General features: G+C 47.3%; 1 protein-coding gene across 1 annotated transcript in view; it reads right to left on the reverse strand.

Annotated features, from left to right (window-relative positions):
* Positions 1 to 3,902: 3,902 nt before the first annotated feature.
* The window catches only part of LOC8052855 (myotrophin), a 43,141-nt gene continuing 23,975 nt past the window's right edge, over positions 3,903 to 23,068 (reverse strand). Inside the window, exon 4 of the mRNA XM_029978025.4 lies at positions 3,903 to 5,106. Coding sequence (XP_029833885.1) covers positions 5,020 to 5,106 — 87 coding nt within the window. The 3' untranslated portion in view covers positions 3,903 to 5,019. The remainder of the gene's footprint in view (positions 5,107 to 23,068) is intronic.

Consider the following 23,068-nt stretch of genomic DNA (forward strand, 5'->3'; position numbering starts at 1 on the left):
CCGGTATTTAGAACTTATGATTTCTTGCCCATGTTTCCAGTTATCATAGACTGTGAAGGTATATCTAACATTATCGAAAACCTTAAAACGAATACGACAGCAGGCATTGATAATATTAATGCTAAGTTTTTGAAAAAAAAAACACTAGTACTCATGCATTATCTTATCTAAATTATTTTTGCAATCACTTAAGCAAGGAGAATCACCAAAAGGTTGGAAGGTGGGGAAGGTGATCCCTCTCCACAAAGGGGGTGATAAGCATAACCCTTTAAACTTTCGTCCCATTTCTTTAACGAGCATTCCTTGTAAAATCCTTGAGCACATCATTCATACTAACATTTTAAATTTTCAGGACTCAAACTCATTTTTTAACTCGGCGCAACATAGATTTTGAAGGTTTTATTAATGTGAAACTCAACTCCTAAACTTTACTCATGACCTTCACGTAACACTTGACCGGGGTTCCAGGAGTGACTGTATATTTCTTGATTTCTCAAAAGCTTTCGACAAGGTTCCTCACGTGCTGCTTCTTCATAAACTACGTAAAGTTAACATAGATCTTAATATAATCGCTTGGATAGAATCGCTTCTATCAGACCGTTACCAATTTGTTCACGCTAACGGAACTAATTCTTCAACCTCACGTGTCAAGTCCGGTGTTCCACAAGGTTCTGTACTAGGTCCACTTTTATTTATTATACATATTAACGACCCTCCCACGCATGCATCATCTTCTATTAAAGGGCAACTCCGCTTCATTTTTGATATTTAGAAAACTATGTAGCCCTCTTCAGTATCATATAGGAAGACCCCATGTGAAATATTACGATCTAATTCCGTCTATATATTTAATAAACTGGCCAGCAAACTTTCAAATCAGCCAAGTCGCCGAAATCTGCCAACTCGAGCGTGCGACGTGAGGCCCAATCGTCAGCGCAGTCAATGCGACGGAGTTTGAGCGGCAAACGTTGAGCCACTATGTCAGAGGCATGACGACGTCATTCTCACGTTTTGTTTGTTTTTACTTCTCAGAGCGAAATTGAACGATGACGTCATGAGTTTCTCCTCCCGGTGTTGGCTGAACGGCGTCCACGTGATCACCGTAACGCGGATGCGCTATAGTTTGCGCTGCCCTGCACTTATCGGTCTGCTTTTCCGCTCCCCTTCTCCTCTTTCGTCTTCTCCTCTCCCCCGGGCCATCACCGTTCACACCATGCGAAGCGACCTGCCCGCGTCGCGTGTCCTGTCCCTCGCTCCCTCCTGAACGTCATAAGACCACGTGGTTCGACGTGACCTGGCCATGACTCTGACGACCCGAAACCAATGTTGCCTGAGCAAACAAAGTTTCGGTTTCGGTATCAGCTGATGTTTAAATTAGGATTACACAAATAACAGCAAGTGGAAAGTTGGGCCAGTTGGTTCATGATTCTTTAAATAATTAAAAGGCCGAAAAAGACAAGGACAAAGAAGTGGAACGGCACAAGGCGCACTCGCAACTGTTGTTTTATTTTGAAAAGTACATGCATTTATAGGCCCCAGAACCCTGTTAGTCATCAGCGTGTCCCTCGCAATACTACTCTCAAATATTCTAACTCACTCTTTGACAGGGCGAGTGACGCTTCACTTACACACTCAACGCCCTTATCCCTAATTGCATACGCCTCGTGCACCTCCCTGCTTGTTCGGTCGCGATAACGAGCCAAAATCTTAATGTCATGTAGCACTGGCGTACATGGGCATCTATTACAATGAATGGCGAGATGGCCAGACGGGCTGGCTCGCGTGGCAGCCACATGCTCGCGGGCGCGGTCATTCACGCATCTGCCAGTCTGGCCAATGTACACATCGCCGCATGACAGGGGGATTTCATATACAACTCCTGAGGCACACTCGGCGAAATTTTGTTTTGTGGTTTTTGCTGCAAAGATCAGTCCAGTGGGTCCATCGGGACAATTGATTTTATGGCAAAGTTGGACCATCCGATTGGGCGCTGAGAAAACCACAGGTAGGTTGAAACGCTGGGTTGCCCTTTAACCTATTCGCTGATGACTGCATAATTTATAAGAAAATAATTATCGACTCAGACATATCTGCTTTTCAGACCGATATTAACGTCAGCCACTGGTGCGATAATTGGCTTATAGAACGTATGGCGCACCGTGCATTCGCGAGCACGCCCATCAAACCACTGTGCCATCTTGGCCGCGAGGCAGCTACGTAGCTGCCTCGCCTCAGACACGATCACATGGTCGTGTCGCCGTGGGGTCGATTGGGAGGTCGAATTCGGCTCCCGACGTGCCGCTTTCTCTCCTAGCCACTGGATGGCGCTGCAGGTGCCCCGTCGCGGGCGAGGAGAAACTTCCTCGCCAATCGATCGATATATACTTGGTAGACAGGGGGCGAAGAGCCTCTTAGAACTTCGGACGAGACCGAGACGCAGGCGGGAGGGTGGCGACCAGATCTAGGATATTGCGGGACACGAGGCCTGGGGGCCCTTGTGTTTAGCTTCTGGCTTAACGCGCGTTTGTCAATATTTGTGTAATGTCGCGTGTATTTGTAGTTTAGATTGAGTATTTTGTAGCGTTGTGTTTTATTGTACCAATAAACGGGGAGCGGAATCCCGCTCCCGTGAAAGAACCAGGCTAAACTAGGTTTGTTGACGAACCACGTGGGAAATGGCGAGTCGGCGGCGGTACGCGATTTCCTACAAACGTAACACCTATAAATGTAGAACCATGAGTGTCTCATCAAAGTAACATTTGTCTCTCCAACTGCATTAATAACTCCACCTAGCTTTCTGTGTCAACCTATAAATATCTCGGGGTTCATATAACTAACCATCTCTCCTGGAACATCCATGTCGAATATATCACTAACAATGCTAATCACTTATTAGGCTATCTCAGAAAAAACTTTTCCCTTGCCCCTGTTTTACTTAAACTTCTCCTATATAAAACTTTAGTGTGCACCAAACTTGAGTAAGCAGGCTATATCTGGAACCCTGGCGTCACCCTAGCATCATTCATTGAATCCATTCAAAATCGCTCTGCACGTTTCTATCACCATACAGCCAGCATCACCTCCATGAAGGCGTCTCAATATTTGCACAACCTCTCCTTTCGTAGAAAATAGCTCGCCTCTGCTTATTTCACAAGATTTATAACTAATCCAGCACTTCGCGAACCTCATTATTTTCAGAACCATCATACATATCGCCGCGCACCGATCATGCACTAAAAGTAGGAATCCCCTACTGTATCACCTCCACCTTTTATGCCTCCTTCCTACCCCTGACCTCCGTCGACTGGAATCGCCTTCCCGCATCCATAGTCTCACTTACTGACGCTGCTGATTTTAAAACCGCCATCACTGATGTTCTGAATATTGTTCCATAGCGATTCTGTACCTTGTTTTGTTTTTTGCGTTTTGTTTTCATTGTTCACTTTATATTGATGCCTTCGGGCCCTGAGAGTATAATAAACAAAATGAAATGATAGTGAGAACAAGCAACCATGTCATCTGGTGCCGATTATATGCCACCAGCATTCATTGGAGCCACACACTAAGGTTGGCAATGAACACGCCTTGTGATGCAGACATTCGGCTCTTCCCATCTTAGCAGCGATTGGACACCAACTTTAATCCAAATGTCTACCAGAGTAGAATGCTGGTGCAATGTTAACTTCCAATCCATGAGCTGCATTAGACTGTGGTCATCCTGGGGACATCACCACAACAATGCCAACATTGGGACAATATCTGTGATTACATCAGGAGCCTTTGAGCCAGTGCCATTGCATGTAAGATTGGATGGAGCATACACTAGCCTTCAGAAGCTACAATTCTCACGTTGCTGCTAATGCAGTTAACATGAGTGTTAAATGACAACATACAGGATGAAATACACTGTTTAAACATTTATTGGGCTTGAGGAAGGACTCATTAGTGCTACAAGATTTCCAACCAACAACCTTCACTGAAACTTCCAAAGTGTATGAAGTTGTGAAACATATAGAACACCGCTCCGCAACATTGCACGCCTCAAATGTCATCCATGAATCCTGTAGACTTGCGACCACAGCTCTCAACAAAAAAATACGAAAAGGATATTTTTAGCTTCTCGGAGCAAGAGTAAATTGAAAGACAGATAGGAAGCTTTCCGGAAGGCATATAGATGGCAGGATTAAACGCAAGAGACACTTTGACTGAAATGGCTCTCGTCACAGAACTGCCAAAACAACTTCTATGCAGTTAAGCTGGGCCGTCGGGAAATGCAGAGCACAACGAAATCGGTGGACAAAAAGCATTGGCTCGGGAATCTTTCCAAACGCTCCGGGCGGTTTTCTCCTCCTCTCCACCCCTTGTAAGGCACTTGACTCGACCTTTGGACTCCTAGCACACAGCACACTCAACAATCCACAAAACCAATTGTTCTTAAAAACCCAAAAAGAAAAAAACAAAAAACAAAGTTTTCGAGGTGCCTAGGCAGTGTCTGTACACAGCTAGAGCCCCGCCTGTATGTGACTAAGGTAATACGCAGTAGTATTATTAACCGCAAGGAAAAAACTAAAGGAGTTTCTGTAAAAATGACGTAGTAAACTACACCTGCCAAAGATAGGCAAAAACCGAAGGAAGCACCTCTCCGCCCGACACTGGTGAGGCCAACTCCACAAATGACCTCGAGCATAGCGAGTTGCTCCCCCTCTACATCTTCGTACTCCATTCATCCCTAAGTCGACAGTGCGGTGGGAGCTACGCATCCGCCAGACCAATGAACCGCCTTCTCTTTGTTGTACGACACTGCTTTCTGCGCGTGGTTAGGGTGGAAGCGTAATCACGCGAACAAAGGTAGACGTACGACCAATCTAAGGAGCATGTAGTTTCTGCTGCACTGTCGGCTCAAAGGCAAGAGGATTACGATCCGCACCACCAGCCGTTGAGGAGGGAGTGCATCAGAGATGGTCGCACCGCTTGGAGGTGCGCATAAATATCTAGGCCTAGGCCGCTGTATTTTGGGGCTCAGTGCAGCAGGTCCCTGATCTCCTGCTTTTCGGCCGCCTCGAGGTAGGACTGCCCCTCCGGAGTGGTGCCTTGCTTCGATGCTCCCTGCGAGGATCCATTGGCACACCGTCACCCACACTCTGCCTGACCAGACCCCGCACCACTGAATCAAAATTAACTGTTGGGCTGGTTGGCTGTACATTGCTAAAAATCAAAAACGAAAACAGCAAGGAAAAGAAGAGGGGACAGGACAGAGTGCCTACTCCAACTGGCTGTTTCATGCACTCACTGAGGAAGACAAAAAAGTAATAGGACATGCGGAGGTAGAAAGAGGAAAATTAATGCTGTTGATTATAGATGCATTAAAGAAATTGAAAATTAAATGTAACTTCACCAGTTCACAATAGCAATTTTTTTCTTTTTTAATTTAAAAACAAGTTTTAAATTTTTTTTTTATTGCACACTCTTTTTTCTTTGCTAGTGTAAAGGGGTGAAGTTAAATTCAATTTTTAATTTCGTTAATGCATCTATAATCTATAGCAATGTAATGTAAACCATGCCAAAGAGTTTGTAGAGGGCAAAGAAAGAAAGGTTTATTCAATTGCACTAAGTTGTGGCAGTCAGCACATCGGACAGACCAGGAGATGCGTCAACCATCGACTCGGAAAACAGAACTTGGAACCATCAAAGGCTTCAAATGCGTCTTTTCACCTAATCATCGTTCACAGTCGCACATGCAATGACTGTACTCCTTATTTCTCTGATACTAGAATACTAGGTGGGCACTACAACAAAATATGGGAGAGAAATCATTGAACCATTTGCCATGGGGACTGTCAACGTTTCTTTACCTTCATTATCACTGACAAAGACAGAGGTTGAATTTCTAACACCAGAGATGACTAGTGATACCTCGTCGCGACGCTAGTGCTTTTTAAACTTTTTAATTTATAGTACATTTCCCTTCGGGGCTGCCAACAGGAATATTTCTGCACCTTCATTATCACTGACAACGACAGAAGTCAGATTCCTTCCACCGGAGATAACTAGATTACTCATACCTAATCCTGATGCCAGCACTTTTGAAACTTTAGTATTTATAGTAAATTTCCTTTCCTTTTTGTAACAATTTTCTCCTTTCCTTCTGAGAATGTCGAAACCTTTCAAGGGGTGGTTTTTATATTTCGTGCCATTCTATGTTGTTGCTCAATGAAAGAAGTCCTGCTTCCGTCCCCGTCCTCAAGCTTTTATCCTTTCAGGTATTCATATCTATCCACCAATGCGCTCGTTTTCAATTATTACTGTAATTGAAAGTATGACACAATACATACAAAGAAACTATGGCGTTATAAGAAAGATTTTATACGGTTTTCTTTTCAACTTGGACGAGTCTTGCGTAAAAAACAATATTTAAACATATTGTCAAAAGAGCCACATGCCGGTATTGCGCGTGAAAAATATTGAGAATGCAGAGCCCTGGCCAAACGTCTCATCAGTCGAGACCTAGATTTGCAGAATACGGATTGTAACCGTTAGCCCCGACAAGGTTTGCTACTTTGTACGCAGTCGCACAAAGCATAAGCGTACCAGACAGAGCAAGCCATTTCTGATCTGTTTATATACTGCCTAGAAATCTACATCAAGGAGATACCTCCCACAACTTGTCTGACCTTTTCACACCTCCCGTAATTACGGATGACGACATCTTGCTTGCGATTAGGGAACTTTCTCCCAAAAAGTCTTGTGGCCACAATACTATCCCTTCTTTTATTGTGAAAGGCTGCGCAGAAATTCCTGCTTCTTTGCTCGCTAACATATTTACACTGTCCTTTGAATAGTCCACTTTGCCATTTGCCTGTAACAGAAGGGAGTTGGGATTCCATTACTGATATCAAGCCTACCCCTGTGGCAAACCACAGGCCTATCTCTTCGTTACCGGCATTTTCTGAAGTTTTAGAAAAAGCTGTTGACAAGCGTCTACAATTCCTTCTATAATTTACCCGTACTTCAGCTATGCGTAACACGTGTAGCATACGTGCAAAACTAAGTGTGCCTCAATATACCTTTAATTTTATTTATATTTTTTTTCTATACCGCATTTACATTGCTGACTTGTAAGGGTAGCGAAGCCCGTCAAGCAGTGGACGACGCTGCTTTTTTCTCGCCATTCCCAGTTTTTGTTTCAAGCTGAAATAAACGCTCATTGATCTATGCAGCATCTTTAAGCGAGTCATAGACGAGAATCAACACAGTTTACTGAGCGGCCGTTCGGTCGCAAATAACCTTGCAGCTTTTCTGAGCGATGTGGCATCAAGTGTTAGCTTTCACAAACAAACTGAAGCAACTATATTTCGTTTGCAGTAATTCCTTTAATCGAGTCAGTTATAAAAGTTTACTGCGTAAATGATCATCCTATGGCTGAAGTACTGATTATTGTTCATGCTTCCCTAGCTATCTCAGAGATAGGTTGAACTATGTTCCTCATAAAAGCGCCAAGTCATTTTTTTTATTGTTTTCCGCTTCCTTCAGGAGTGTTACAGGACGAACTCGGCCCTTTGGTCTTTAATATTTTTGTGGCATTCCTGATGTGATACAGCAATCCACTTTGTCACAGTTTGCAGACAATATGAAGTTAAATCGCAGAGCATGATGCTTTCATGACTGCACCTCGTTACAAATCGACATTGATGCCATCAGTCAGTGGTATGTACCATAGTAACACAAATATAGGTCGACCCATTTTAGTTTGAAGTGGGGGAGTCAAACCAAATTATTCCACGGCTGAAAAAACGAAACAATCGCAATGGCAATTAATGTAGCAACAAAAACTGAAGCAGACTACACGTTTAATGGGGCAAACTTCTGCCCAAAACAAAAATAGAAAAAGGCTAGCGTCGCAGGCATCAATGGCGGCGAAACAGCAGGATCGAATGCTGAAGAGAGACTTACTCTATATAAAAATATAAAAAATGCAAACTGGCAATTCTTTCAACATTAAAACATGTGCACTGCCCCTTTAAAATCTAGACGAGAAAGTGATGATCTCATTTTTTGTTCCGGTGCTTGCATGTGTATTCTGACTGCTCAATTATCATCTTGCATCCAGGTTCACGTTCCTGCGAGACATTTTTGCTGAAATCGCACATTTGCCATCAACCGCATGTATCGTTTGTCTCCGGTAGTTCGCAGTCAGAATTTCTTACATCCCCTTGACACAACATTTATTGACATTTTCAATGATGACCTCTCGTCATTCAAGAGGAGCATTCAACTCTTGATACAGTGTGTTTTTGCAGAGTACTGTTCTGAATATCTATTCTTTTTTTGTGCACTACCATTATAAGCCCATGGCTGTTGGTAGGCACAACAAATAAATAATCTCCAAACGAGAAAAACGACAATAAACCTTCACTCAAATTGAGTAGCTTGTCTCCGTTGTAGGGGCTATGCTGAACGGTGTGCTCCAGAGAAACACTTTTTGGGAACCGACAAAGGGTGTTGATCTATCGAAGGTTGCAGCAAGTCGTGCTGCGGCTAGCTTGGCTTTATATTTGCGTTTTCTTGTGTTGCCTCCAAGAGTCTTGCAATACACGCTGGTTAGTGAAATGGGTCTATAGCTGCAAGCCAAAGAATGGGGACCACTCTTATGCACAGGAACAACATTGGCAAATTTCCATTCCTGAGGCAGTTATAGAAGCCAGCTCTGAGAAATGAAATAATTTTTTTTCTTTTTCTAAACTCGCTGCGCGAGCTTCCTGAGGCACGAGAATAAAAACGAACAGTTCGAGCCAGAACACCGTGGAGCTCGGACGTCTTTTCTATAAACTGGTGACCCGGAATCCGAAGGCCCCCGCGCCTCGGACCACGACTGCAGCCAGCATGCAGAACCTGGCGCAAGACGGTGACACTACCGGCGACGGCGCGCCTCTTCGTTCCCCCGACGCTACCCTCACAGCCATCCAGCTCTGGCTTCCGCCATTTTGGCCGAAAAATCCACGAGTCTGGATAACCCAGATCGAGGCCCAGCTTCATCTCCACCGCATAACATCCCAGCTGTCTCGGTTCTACTATGTCGTCGCCTCCCTCCCTCCGGCTGTCGCCGACGAGCTGGACTACATTCTGTCCCAACCTCCACCTGACGACGCCTACGACCACCTGAAGGGCGTCCTCCTCAAGCGGACGACAGCTTTGGAGTGCACGAGGATCCAGCAGCTGCTCACAGCTTAGGAGCTGGGAGACCGCCGCCCATCTCAACTTCTTCACCAGATGCGGCAGCTGCTCGGTCCCCAAGCCTCCGGCTCCCAGGACCCCATTCTGCGAGAGCTATTTTTCCAGAAACTTCCACAAGGAATACGCATGGTTCTGGCAGCTGCGGATGACATGCCGCTAGACCGCCTGGCGATGCTTGCGGACCGCACCGCTGAGTACGCTTCACCGTCCATCGCGACAATCACATCACATGAACCGCGTGCCTGGCAAACAGCCCTTACAAGACTCGAGGCGCGCATGGAACCGCTATCCTGCGCTGTTGCTGCTGTGAGGCCGCCGCACGAGACACCTTCCCGACGAACGAGGCGAGATATGTCTCAAACTTGTTCATCCTCGCAACGCACCTCAAAGTCAGCCGACAGATCGCTCTGCTGGTACCACAGGCGGTATGCAGAACGTGCCACACGCTGCCAACAACCATGTCCCTGTTCGGGAAATTCCACGGCCCGTCACTAACAGCGGCAAGTGACTACGGCCAACACCCGAGCCGCTTGTTCTACGTCATGGATAAGATCTCTGGCCAACACTTTTCGGTGGACACGGGGGCCGAGGTTAGCGTCCTGCCAGCGTCACGACTAGACCGTCAGCAGACGCAGCACACCAAACCCCTACGAGCAGTCAACAGCTCTGCCATCGTCACCTATGGCCAGAGATCCCTCACCATCGACATTGGACTGCGACGACTCTTCCGCTGGGTCTTCATTGTCGCAGACCTTCGCGAGGCCATACTGGGAGCGGACTTCTTGGCAAACTTTGGCCTGGCCGTTAACATGCGTGGCAGAAGCCTCACGGATGCTACGACATCGTTCACCTTTCAAGGTATTCTTTCGTCATTTCAAGCTTCTCCGATGCGCCCTTTGGTGGCGTCTTCAAGATCTGAAGCCATCCTCGCAGAATACCCTGCCATAACCCGACCGTGCAACACGGAGGTACCCGCCAAGCATGCCGTGACCCACCACATCATTACCAATGGCCCTCCAGTCTCTGCGAGACCTCGTCGACTCTTCGGCGAGCGACTTAACATTGCACGCAGACAGGGATGAGCAGTATTTCAAATACAAGTATTTGAAATACGTATTTCAAATACTTTGTGTATTTTGCATTTGTATTTTATTACAAATCAGGTAATGTATTTGACATCTGTATTTAAATACTAAAATGTGGGTATTTGAAATACAATTGCAATTAAATACAATTTTGTGGGCGAAAATAATCCCTCAAATTTATTGCCACTGTCCAGAGCAAGAAGAAAACTATGTTCTGAACCGAATGCAGTGTCTCTCAATCAAGCACAAGCGTTTAGTGACTGTGATTACAATGCTAGTCCAGGGCAAGAATAGTGACAAAATCGACGTTCACAGGCAGACTGGCTAAATAAGTGCCTGTGACCACTTGCGATGCTTTCCAGCTTGATTTCCATCCATATTTTTGCCTGGAACATTCTAAATGCGCGGGTCGTCCAGATTTTCATAACTGGTGCGAGTTGCAACAATAAAAAATTCTCTAGCTAGTGCTGCGCGTCTTGGTCGCCTCGGTTCTTTGCTGGTCTATACCAGTGGTCTCAAACTCATTTGAGTGTGGGGGCCATACATCCCACACCGGAAAGGTCGAGGGCCGACGTAAGACGGGGAGGGGGGGGGGAGGGGGACAGAGAGCCTTCGTGCTTTGTTTTTTTGTAAATTTATAGTCTTGCCAGCGACATATTTAGGTTTGATTTGTTTATAAGACTACTTTGAGCCCTTACCTGATGTGATAACCATGAAAATGACACCATCCTGCCAACGTGCTGGAATTTGTAGAACAAGTACAGCATTTCTAATAGAACAAGTACAGCATTTTTAATAGAACAATTACCCTATCATTTCCGTTGCTCAATTCACCCAGTAAATAACCAAGCTCAACTTGTCCCTAAAGCTACAATATGAAAATAAGACGGTTGTTGCTCTCGTGACAATTTTTACTACGACACTCAAACAAATATACTTGTCTTTTAATGGCGATATCTTTTTAAAGGTGAAAATCCCGAGCTTGTAGCTTTATTCTGGGCAGTTGCTCTTGCTGATAGAGAGCATGCGCAGCCAAGATGCGTAGTTCAACGAATAGCTTGCGCTTGCAGCCTGGAATTGTTGTACGTACATTACAAAAAAGCTGGGACACAAAATACAAAGCTTAACAAGCACAGTTATTTTTCGAGCTAAAAGTAGTTGACTAGATCAGGTCACTAAGGCGCATGCCATTTCTTGCGCTCGAGACATGGGAACCGTGACCCGTAGCCGCTTGCCTGCGGGCCGCGTCCCATTGAGTCGCAGGCTGCACGCGGCCCGCGGGCTGCGTGTTTAAGACCTTTGGTCTGTACCAAAATGTAATCGACAAAAAAAGCTGCTTGAAGCTTTGTACTTTTCTCACCTATTATGTCCCAGCTGATTAGATTTTTTGCGATTATATTTCTATTACGTTGCTAGAGCCTCACACACTAACTCCCGACTGTGCGATGCAAAATTAAAATGAGATACCCAGAAACCAATTGCAGGTGCCCTGAAGTCGCTGATGTAAATTTTGAGGAATGTATTTGGAAAAGTATTTAGAGGAGACCAAATACATTTGGTTGTATTTGTATCTTGTATTTAAATACTTTTTTGGAAATGTAATTAGATTTGTAATTAAATACATTTTTGACAAGGTATTTTGTATCTGTATTTCGATACGCATTTGCATGTATTTTGCCCATCCCTGCAAGCAGAGAATTCGAAAATATGCTGGAGCTTGGCATCATCCGCCCCTCCTCCAGCAATTGGGCGTCGCCTCTTCACATGGTCCCTAAGAAGGATCCAAACGACTGGAGGCCATGCGGAGATTATCGAGCCTTGAATGTGTGCACGGTACCCGACCGGTACCCCTTGCCACACATTCACTATTTCTTCACTGGCCTAGCTGGCACCAACATCTACAGCAAGGTAGACCTTATTAAGGCCTAGCACCAGATTCCAGTCGAGCCAGCGGATGTGCCCAAAACCGTTATCACAACTCCGTTCAAACTTTTTGAGTACGTACGGATGCCCTTTGGCCTCCGAAACTCCGCGCAGACTTTCCAACGCCTTATAAACGAGGTCACCAGAGGCCTTTACTTCATCTTCGCTTACGTTGATGATATTCTCGTGGCCAGCTCCACACCGGAAGAACACAAGCAACATCTGCGACTTTCGTTCGACCGGCTGCAGGAGTACGGCCTCGTCATCAACGCGAAGAAGTGCGTTTTCGGTGCCGATGCGCTGGACTTTCTCGGCTCAAGCATAACATTGACAGGCATCCTACCGCTCCAAGAAAACGTCCAGGCAATACGCGAGTTCCCTCAACCTACCTCACTTCAAAAGCTTCGCAAATTTCTCGGGCTAGTAAATTTCCAGCGTAGATTTATTCCCCACTGTGTCGAAATTCTACAGCCTATGACGGACCTGCTGAAGACCAAGAAAGCGCCATCATCGTCACTTAAATGAACCGATGAAGTTGCATCAGCTTTTTCCGCCGTGAAGGAAGCCTTGGTCAACGCAACCCTGCTGGTCCATCCACAAACTGAAGCTGCTACCCGTCTCATGACCGACGCGTCCAGTACAGCTGTAGGTGCTGCACTACAGCAGCTTCTTGACGGTCAGTGGAGGACACTAGGTTTCTTTTTTCAGAAACTGAAACCTGCGGAAACGCAATCTAGTACGTTCGGACGAGAACTTGCCATCTACCTTGCCCTTCGGCACTTCAGGTACAGCCTGGAAGGTCCTAACGAACCATAAGCCCTTGACTTACGCGTTTCATGGAAATCACACAGCCTACTGCTCCCGAGAAATCCTACAACTCGCCTACATCTCAGAGTTCACGGTAGATCTCCGTCACATCAAAAGAGAAGACAACTCAGCACCGGACGCTCTTTCCCGCGTCAAAGCACTTTTAGCAGTCTCTGGAGGAGTAGACTTCGAACGCATCGCTGCCGCGCAACGAGACGACCCTGAATTGAACAACCAGCCTGAGAGGCTGAAGTCTTTGGTGTTGAAGCGGATTCCCCTCCCTCACTGCGCCGGTACCATCCTCTGCGACATGAGCATGGGACATCCTCGACCTTTCGTCCCATTGGCACTTCGTCGGCAGGTCTTCGACCACATCCACAACGTCAGCCACCCGGGCATCCGAGCCACGCAGCGACTGGTGACAGCTCACTATGTGTGGCCTACAATGAACGTGGATGTACGAGGTTGGGCCAGAAGCTGCCTTCAATGTCAGCGCTCTCAGGTGAGCCGACACACTGTCACACCTTTGAGACCATTCCGTGCCCCCTTGGCACGGTTCGACCATGTTCATCTCGATCTTGTGGGCCCCCTGCCATCATGCCGAGGCTTCACGTACATCTTGACTTGCGTCGACCGCTACACCAGGTGGCCCGGAGCCACTCCCCTGGTCGACATCACTGCCAAGACAGTCGCCAAGAACTTTACCGACGTCTGGATATCCCGCTTCGGATGTCCATCCACCGTCACTACGGACCGGGGACGACAATGGGCATTTTCCGGGGTTTCCACGGCGCATGCGCGGCGGCAACAGACAGGAGTCCTCCATTTTTGGTGGCGTGGTACGTTTGGCTCGGGGCTGCAGGAGGCAGCGGTGGTCGCGTGTTTCGAAGCTCTCCGACAGGCCCTAGCGCTGTTTCGTAGTTGGCTGAAGCAACGACAGCAAGCATTGTCACGGTTTAAGCTTCTTTGGGTTTCCTTCTACTAGCCTGCACTCGACGAAGGGGAAGCTCTGGATTCGGGCGATCCAGCGATACAATGCGGACGCCTCGTAAAGGCAGCTTTCAAAACACTCCCGCGCTTGCAGTTGCCACTTCAAGGAAAGCTCATGTTTTGGTTCCTTCATTTTTTATTTGGATATGAATACAAGCCAGCAGATTGGTTAGGTATGCTGTCGTGTCGCTTATGTGCCACGCAGAGCTAGCACCTTGGAGTTGGCGTTTCTGGGATTGTGCGTTTCACTGGCACACTTTTGTTTACCACTGTGACGGTCTCGCGTTGCCACGCAAACTGCCAGTCTGCTTTTTGGTTGTTGTAAACATTGGAATAACCCACAGTTTTCAAATATTTATAAATTATTGAGGTAAAGTGGCTATGCTGCACAGTCTGTTGCTACGTGCACACCCAGAAAGTGAAATGGGAGCAGATCTATCACTACTACGACCGCATCTGCTGGTCTTGTGGTTAAATAAGAAAGAGGAAACAATCATCTTGATGTGTTATCCTCGTGTATGTATCGAGTAAACAAAAAATAAGTTTGCAACATTGCCTACAGGCGCTAAACTAAAAATGAAGAAAAAAAGAACTAAAACGAGTGTGGCCGATTTTGTTTTTTCTTCAGGACCTACAGTCACACACAGATGTAGCCTGAGGTGAGGTGACATCAATGACGAGGCTCGCTCAGAAATCGGTGGCTGCATGTATTAATCATAGATATTTATTAAACACATATTTTAGTGGTGAATTTGACCTTGTGAAATTTTAAAGTGGTGCTTTTTTCTAGTAAAAAAACTAGACCAACAAACTCACCAGGGTCAGCGGCACTCGCAAACGACATTTAGTATAGTCGCTGAACAAGCCCGCCGTTGACCCGGCCAAGTTTGTTGGTCTCATTTTATAATAAAAATGGAGCTACGCGTTGAAATTTCACAAGGTGAAATTTCAACGCGTAACTCCACCACTAAAATACACCTTTGTTGAGAATTACATTGGTACGTTCAGGCACCAATGTTTTTCGGACGGTTCAGAGTAAGCTTTCACATTTATGAGGATACATCTTGCCAATTAAATTTTCGAGCAAATCAAACGAATAGCTTGCAATTAAAAAAAAAAGGGCTTTCCTTAATGGGGGATTGGTGGCCGAGTGGGCTGAAGCACACACCCAGCTCGACGCGCTTGGAGCGAAAGCTCGCGCTGCAGAACCCAGGGATCCTGGGTTCGAGCCCCACCCCTGCCCGTTTCGATCTGGATGAGCATCGTACCGGCGTGCGGTCGTGTATCACTACTGCGGGGTGCACGTTAAAGACCCCAGGCTAGCGGTTGTACTGCACTGGCTAAATTGGTCGTCTACAGTGTAAACCAGTGTTGCCCCTACTGGCAGACCAACCTTACGCTGTATAAATCACTAAAACGTCCAATTTGACTTTTGACTTTTTTGGCTTTCCTTAACAACTTGGTCTCAAATATTTTCTGAATTTACTGCTGGTACTGCGTATGACATGAATCCTAGTTTAATGTAACCGTTTGTACTTTTTCATAGGTCGAAGAGAGCTTCAACGGTGTCGTCAGTCACAACGGGCGCCACGGCGAAGTCAGTCGTCCATTCATTGGAAAAAAGAATGTAGAAACGGACTAAGTTGTCTGTAGTTAACGCATTAATTGAAAAGAAATCTGCTCGTCAATTGTGTTGGATAAAAGAAAAACAAACGCTGAGCAGTGAGCGCATTTCCCGACCGTGTTCAGACAGCCAACATAGCTTGGAGAGGGCAGAACCGGAAGCAAGGCAGGCCATCAAAAACGCCTCTCCTGCTTGCCGATAGCTGGTGCCCAACATTTGCGGAAAAGGCCCATTCGAATGCTCGCTGTTTGCTGCCTTAGCCCAGCTCCTCGGCACGCACCACGTGCACACTACCTCATACCACCCGTCAGCCAATGGCATGGTGGAGAGGTTACACCGACAGCTCAAGGCCGCAATCACAGCACGAATGGACGTCTCAACTGGGTCGATCATCTCCCATTCGTCCTTCTCGGCATTCAATCCGCCTTCAAACAAGACCTGGAATGCACCTCGGCTGAATTGGTTTATGGATCGCCACTCCGACTCCCTGGAGAATTTTTCGATATTACCAAGTGCACTCCAACAATTCCACACCAAGTGTACATAGACAACTTGAGGCACTTCATGCAAGAACTCAAGCCCACACAACCTCGGATGCCCCATTCTCAGAAGATCTTCGTAAGTCAAGAATTGAAAACTTCCACCCACGCATTCGTCAGAAAGGAAGTCAAGAAGAAAAGTCTCGCGCCACCTTACGAGGGACCCTTTAAGATACACGAGCGCACCGACAAGACCATGACTCTTGACATTCACGGACACAGAGAAATCGTCGCCATGGACCGACTCAAACCCGCATTTCAGGACTTAAATTCTCATCCTTCATACTCGGAGCAACTTGTAACACCCCAGGAAACCAAGAAACCAAGAACTGTTTCATGGGCCACATAACTCCCAACACCCTTCTTCTTATTGCCACCATTGGATCAACTACAATTTTATTTGTATTTCCATGCTCTATGCTGCCAGGGGGGAGCCCTATAGGAGCCAGCTCCGAGAAATGAAATAATTTTTCTTCTTTTTCTAAACTCGCGGCGCGAGCTTCCTGAGGCACGAGAATAAAAACAAACAGTTCGAGCCAGAACACCGTGGAGCTCGGACGTCTTTTCTACAGCAGTTTCTTGGACGATAGAGATAAATTAAACAAGACAACCAGAAACTTGGCATGGCACAAGATTTCAAAAGAGAACAAGGTACAGTATAGACCACTTACAACGTAACCGTTTATAGTGCAGGACCGGGTATAACGTGGTTTTTTTAAACCACCGGTTCACCTCCCATAGAACTCCATGTAATTACATGCCGCTTAAAATGCAGGCGCGCGAAGGGAAATACCGGTTATAGTGCGGTTTTTGGCACAGCCCGCCGACCGCGCCGACGACCAGAGCAGCGAGCTCGCTTCCCTGTGCGACACAGTCGACACTAGATAACGTCGCGAGCCACAAGCTGCACTCGCGGGGCAAGGAGGTTGCTCGAAAACGCGGGGAGAAGCGAAGAGAGAGGCTTCAGTTGCCATAGCGACGGAGGGACGCACGCACGAGTCGTTCACGTGCATGCGTCCCTCCGCTGCGTTGGAAACAAAGAAACAAACAACCGCAACGACAGACCAATCGCAGGTCGAGAAGTGTTCGCGCGCGTTGCATGCCGGTCGCGAGCCGGCTGCTTCTATTCCGCAAACATGGCGTCGGTTGTGATCGTCGTCGTAGACGGCATGCATCTCATCGTTCTGCGTAAAAGCGCTATCCTTGACGGTGAATTTTCGTTGTGTGTCGCTATGATAACCCAGCACGTACTAGAAGGGAAGATTTACCTACTCGTGCGGCGATGTCGTGGCGGCGCTCTCAAGACGGCAGAAACGCCCGTGTCGTCGTGTTTGTTTACTTTGACTACAGTGGTGATTTCTAAGCATTTGTGTCCTCAAACATCGCCCGGATTTCTTATTTGGCGCATTTCATGCGTGTGCTAAAGTTCAAGGTATTACTGGCGCGTACCGTATGAAGGATGCGAATTTTCACGCGTTTTCATCTCCGGAGAAAAGTGATTAGGGTTAGCAATCCTGAACGCTCGCACCGTCCGTCCACAACCCGCCGTCCGTCCACAACTCCATCATACGACACAGTGATATTTGACATAGCCTCAAAATGACAAAAGCTGGTTCTAAACTCTTACAGTAACCAGAGGCCGGCATTTTAGGTTGCCCTCAATCACCCCCACTCTCACAGTTACACTCACCCTCAGCCCCTCACTCACCCTCATCCTCACAGTCACACTCACCTTCAGCCCTTCACTCACCCTCACGGTTCTCACAGCCCTCACGCACTCACCACCCTCACGCACTCACCGCCCTTACAGCCCTCACGCACTCATGGCCCTCACACCCCTCACGCACTCACCGCCCTCATGGCCCTCATGCACTCACCGCCCTCACTCGCCGTCCCACTCATGAATTTTCGGGGTGCAGAAACTCACTCACCCTCACCTCACCTGTGAAGATGAGGGTGAATGAGGGTGAGTGAGGGAACTCATGAGTGAGGTTTGCCAAGGTATGGTAGTAATTGCAAAAACTGACTGAAAGTAATCATTAAAACAGTTCCCTTTGTCAACATCATAAATGACATAACCTTGTTCAGCTAAAATAGGAGGGATAGTACTATTTTCTTTGCCATTAGATTTAACTAACTTCCACATCTCCTTTAGACTGCATCTAAGCTTTTCACCTAGGGAAAAATAAAAATGATCTTTGGCACTTTTTATTTACAGCTTAATTTCTTTCCCAATAATATCAAGCCTGTTAAACATTTCATCAGTCCTCTGGTTTAGGCACCACCGAAAGAAGCGGCATCTATTCAGTAAGCGCTTGATCTCATTGGTAAACCATGGCTTGCTGTGTCCTTTATCATCCAAACTATTTTTGACGCTATGTGGCAGTCCATAAGCGAGAGTAAGTTGTTTTTACATAAGTTCCAAAGATCTTCAACATTGGCTGTGGCAGTGATCGGCAGAAACTGCTCAAACGTATCTTCCAGATTATGCGTAATGAAGCTGTAATTACATTTGTTGAAAATGCACACCCTTTGAGGAAGGGAAAGCGCAACCATTGGTGGTCCAAAAGAAACTTCAGCTGAAATACCGTCATGGCCACTTATACCAGGAATGACAATTTCGGACTTGGGCCGGCCCCTTTCGTCAACCTCGCAGATCTAAAAAGCCACTTTCGGTAAACACTCCCAGTCTTCCATACAACGCACGTGTGCGTGTAGTACGCCCACTGACCCCTATGACAAAGTATGCCGCAGCCGCGCGTCAAGTGCTCCCGAATAGATGATCTTTTCCGGGCTCCATGTCTCCCTCGACCCGATTCCGACAAGAGTCGGGCAGCGTTGGCCGTGAGTAGCGTCAACCTTTTGACGCTACTCCCTGCCTGCGTCGGCGCATTGACATTGGAAGCGGAACTCTGCCCTCTGTCACTCCTTTCCTCAGTTTTCCCAGGGCCTCGGTGGAAAAGGGGGAGGAACGCCAGGGTCTCCGTGCTCCTCTGTGTACGCCCGCATGCTTCCGGCACCTTGGCCTTTGTATTAAGCGTGGTCGGCCGCCAACACACTTACAATAATCCGGTTAAAAATGCGTGCATTTCGGTCGGGACCATGTTGAACTTCGATAAAAGCGTTAATTCCAAAAAAGCGATTTCGTTATTACTGTACTTTGTGCCATTTCATACTAAATAGTTTGTTGGTAAATAATTTGTGAATCTGTCCCTAAAACGTGCTTACTGGACGTAGTATCTCGTAGCTTTTTTTGCAAAAAATCTTTTATTGTAACTTTTAATATCTTGCATACATGTTGTAAACGTTTCATAAAGGAAATAGAAAAAATTATCATGTGCATGCTTCGGTGGGAAACTGACGGCTGTGCAAAGTACCATACTGAAACCGTGGCAATCTCCATGCTTCGAGCTTGAAAAGTTCGTATCAGCGGAAAAAGACTAGCTAAAAGTTCACATATAGCTGTATTCTCCTCCCAAGAACGTGGCTTTCGCATGCATTTTTTATGTAACTATAAAAAATATGACTGACCATTGCTGAACGATCTGGCGTGGAAACACTCGTAGTCGCCGTTCCGTAGTTGACGCAGACGCTCCATGCCTTCAGTTTTAGTTTGTAGGCTCAAGCTTGTCTCATCAAACGTTTACTCTCAGCTTCGCATTCGTTTACCCTTTTCCACCCGTGACAATGCTAGGCTTAGGTTGACATCGGCTTATAGAAAAATTTGGACTTTCTCTTTTACCCCTTTATTTGGGCAAGGCCATGTTCTCCAGTTTCGCCTCCCATCCCAACTGCTGGCGTTGCATTCTCACGGAGGTTTCTGCGATGCATAGTTTTTACAAGGGTCAAGAAACATGGTCCCAAACCAAGCCGATCTGGCGCCGAAGTATCTGGAAGCAGATGTCGTCGCAAATGGCAGCCGACGGAATTGCAACGTCGTTGGCTCTTGACAGCCTCCGGCCAGCTTCGCTCGATGGCAAAGCATCCCAAAACTTGCTCCACGGCCGGCATGATACAGCATTCTCCAAATGTGACTTCGTCCAGCCTTGTGAAGCTCATGCGGTTATGGCAAGTATCCGACACCTTCGGCACGGCGACCGTTCCTGCACGCTGCAGCGAGGCTCTGGATCATTCCCCATAGTCAGGGTGGACCGGAATCCCGGATAACATGTTGCGGACGACCGAGACTTTAACCCCACGGTCGTCCTGTAAGTTCGGTGGCAATCCGTCGACTGTTACCTAGACAAATTTTACACGGAGGCTGCCGCTCGAAGCGAAGGCAGACAGAGTTTACCCATGCCAACTTATCGCTCAAACGACAAACCGTCGCAACATTTGCTGGACAGCACCCGACTCGCGAGACGCTCGGAGAGAAAAAAGAAAGGCCGTCCACAAAATCCACACGACACGAGGTTAACGCCACCGGTAGCGGCGTCCCGTGCTGGCTGCGTCGGGCGGTTCGTTGGGACTTTCGGCTCGTCGGTGCCAATCGCCTTCACTTCGGCTTTTTCTCCGAGTCTTCGGTGCGACGGACCTGCGCAAAGGCGTCTTCGAGCGTCGGCTATGGGTTAAATTAGAGTATTTATTTGAATATAGGTCAACTCTTTGTTCCCAGGAACATCCTCCAAAATTAAGGGTCGACCTGTAATCGTAACCAAAGAATTTCCACCTATATTCCTGGTCAAAGTTGACGAGCAGACTGAGCGATTTGTTTTTCTGTCGCACCCGCCGCTCCTTAATTAGGGTCGGCACCGCTGGTATCTATGTATAGTGCATTCTCTTTGTGGTCACCATATAAAAATCGAGTCCAAAAATTAAAAAAGGAAATTATACAGAAAAAAGTTTGAACAAAGAGACCACCGCACTCCCTGTCGACCATTTGCACTCCACGCGATCTGCGACCAAAGGGAGCTGGACAGAGTAACGCCACCTCATGGACGAAAAGAGAAGCGAAATACGAAACTAGCAGCATGCTTGGCTGCCTTGGCGAGCTGCGTTGCGCGCCCGGCCGAATCCACCTACCCCCGTGCCCCTTGTCTCTACCTTCGCTTGCTCCACTTTATGCTTTGTCGTTTCGTCTTGCTACCTTGCTATGCCTTTGTCTTTGTTTCTGCTTACTTTTGATTGCTGCTCCTGCCATTTTTCGATTGTTTTTCTTTCAACGAGACATTCTGCTTTTGCTGTTCTTCCGAGAATGTCTCGTCGGATGAGTTACACAGCCGAGTTCAAGGGTCGAGTGACGCTCTTTGCTGAGAGCTCCAATAACTGGGCTGCTCAGCGAGAATTCAACATTAATGAAAAGTTTGTTAGAGGTTGGCATAAACTACGTCATGCACTTTCTGCGTGCAGTGGACTACATCGCAGCTTTCGTGGCCCTACAAATGGGAGGCACAATGCCTTAGAGAGAGAACAGAGACTTCACGTGGAAGAAGAGCTTGCAAAAGGGCTTCCAGTCTCTTGCAAAGATATTCAGATGAGAGCTCAGCAGTTGGCGAAGTGAGATAGGATCAACTGGTCAACCTTCAAAGCGAGTTTGGGGATGAACCAGGAGTTTATACGGCGCACTTTCCCTTCGTCGCAGTGACCACCTGGCAGCGTCTTCCAGCGGAGTTCAAGGAGCAGCTGGTGGAGTTTCCGTGCTAAGTGATCAAGCTCGGGCATGGAAACCTTCTCAGCCAAATCGGAAACATGGACCAAACCCTCGTCTACTTCGACATGCCCAGCCGCACGATGGTAGCAACGAAAGGAGCGAAGGACGTGCACCTGTTCGCAACAGGGCATGAGCACACACGGTTCACTGCAATGCTGCACTGCACAGCTGATGGGTGGAAGTTGCCGCCATACATTGCATTTCGCCGGAACACCATCCCCAAGGGCGAGGTGTTCCCGAAGAAAGTGATAACTCGCGCAAATGAAAAGGAATTTATAAATGAGGGAATGGTGAAGGAGTGGTTTGAGATGGTCTGGGTGAAGCGACCGGGAGCAGACCTGAAACCTCCGAACATGCTGGTCCTAGAATCTTTCAGAGGCCACATTTGCCCAGGAGTGAAGAGGCCCATCCAGGAGGCTGGGACGGACCTGGTCATTATAGTACCTGGTTGTACGACGTCTCAGCTGCAGCCCTTGAATGTTGCTGTAAACAAGCCATTCAAGGTCCGCATTGCTGCGTCCTACAAGGAGTGGCTGGTGAGGAATGACGCCGCCAAGACCCCCAACAGGACGCTGCAAGAAGCTCCCCTCAGCGAAGTCGCAACTTGGGTGAAGGACGCGTGGGAAGACCTACCAGCGCACATCATCCAGACTGGATTTAAGAAGCGTTGCATCTCAAACGCTCTCAACGGCACCAAGGACGACGTCGTATGGCGCACCGAGGACACTGGCAAAACATCAGATGACGACGACTTCTCTGCAAGTTCTGACGACGCAGCATGTAGCTCCAATCAGCGAGACTTGAGCGATGCGTTGTTAATAAACGTTTATCTTGATATGTTTTCTCCGTTTTGAAGCGCAGCTCTTAGGCGCCCGTTTCCGGTTTGAGCAGCATCACCGTCAGCGTACCCGCGCGTTGCATTATGAGGAAGGTTCCCATAATGATGTCACGAGGGTTACCCTCACGAGGATCACAAGGGTTACCCTCACAAGGGTCACGAGCATTGCCCGCACGAGGGCTGCGAGGGTTAGTTAACCTCAAAAACGTTATCCTCACGAGGGTCATGAGAGTTACCCTTACAAGGGTCCAAGGGTTACTCTCACGAGTGTCACGAAAGTTACCCTCACGAGGGTCACGAGGGTTACCCTCACGAGGGTCACAAGGGGTACCCTTGCGAGGGTTTTAAGAGTTGCTCTCAAGAGGGTCACGAGAGTTACCC

This window comes from Ixodes scapularis, unplaced genomic scaffold, assembly GCF_016920785.2.
Source record: "Ixodes scapularis isolate PalLabHiFi unplaced genomic scaffold, ASM1692078v2 PGA_scaffold7__128_contigs__length_106722199, whole genome shotgun sequence".
In the NCBI taxonomy this organism is placed as follows: Eukaryota; Metazoa; Arthropoda; class Arachnida; order Ixodida; family Ixodidae; genus Ixodes; species Ixodes scapularis.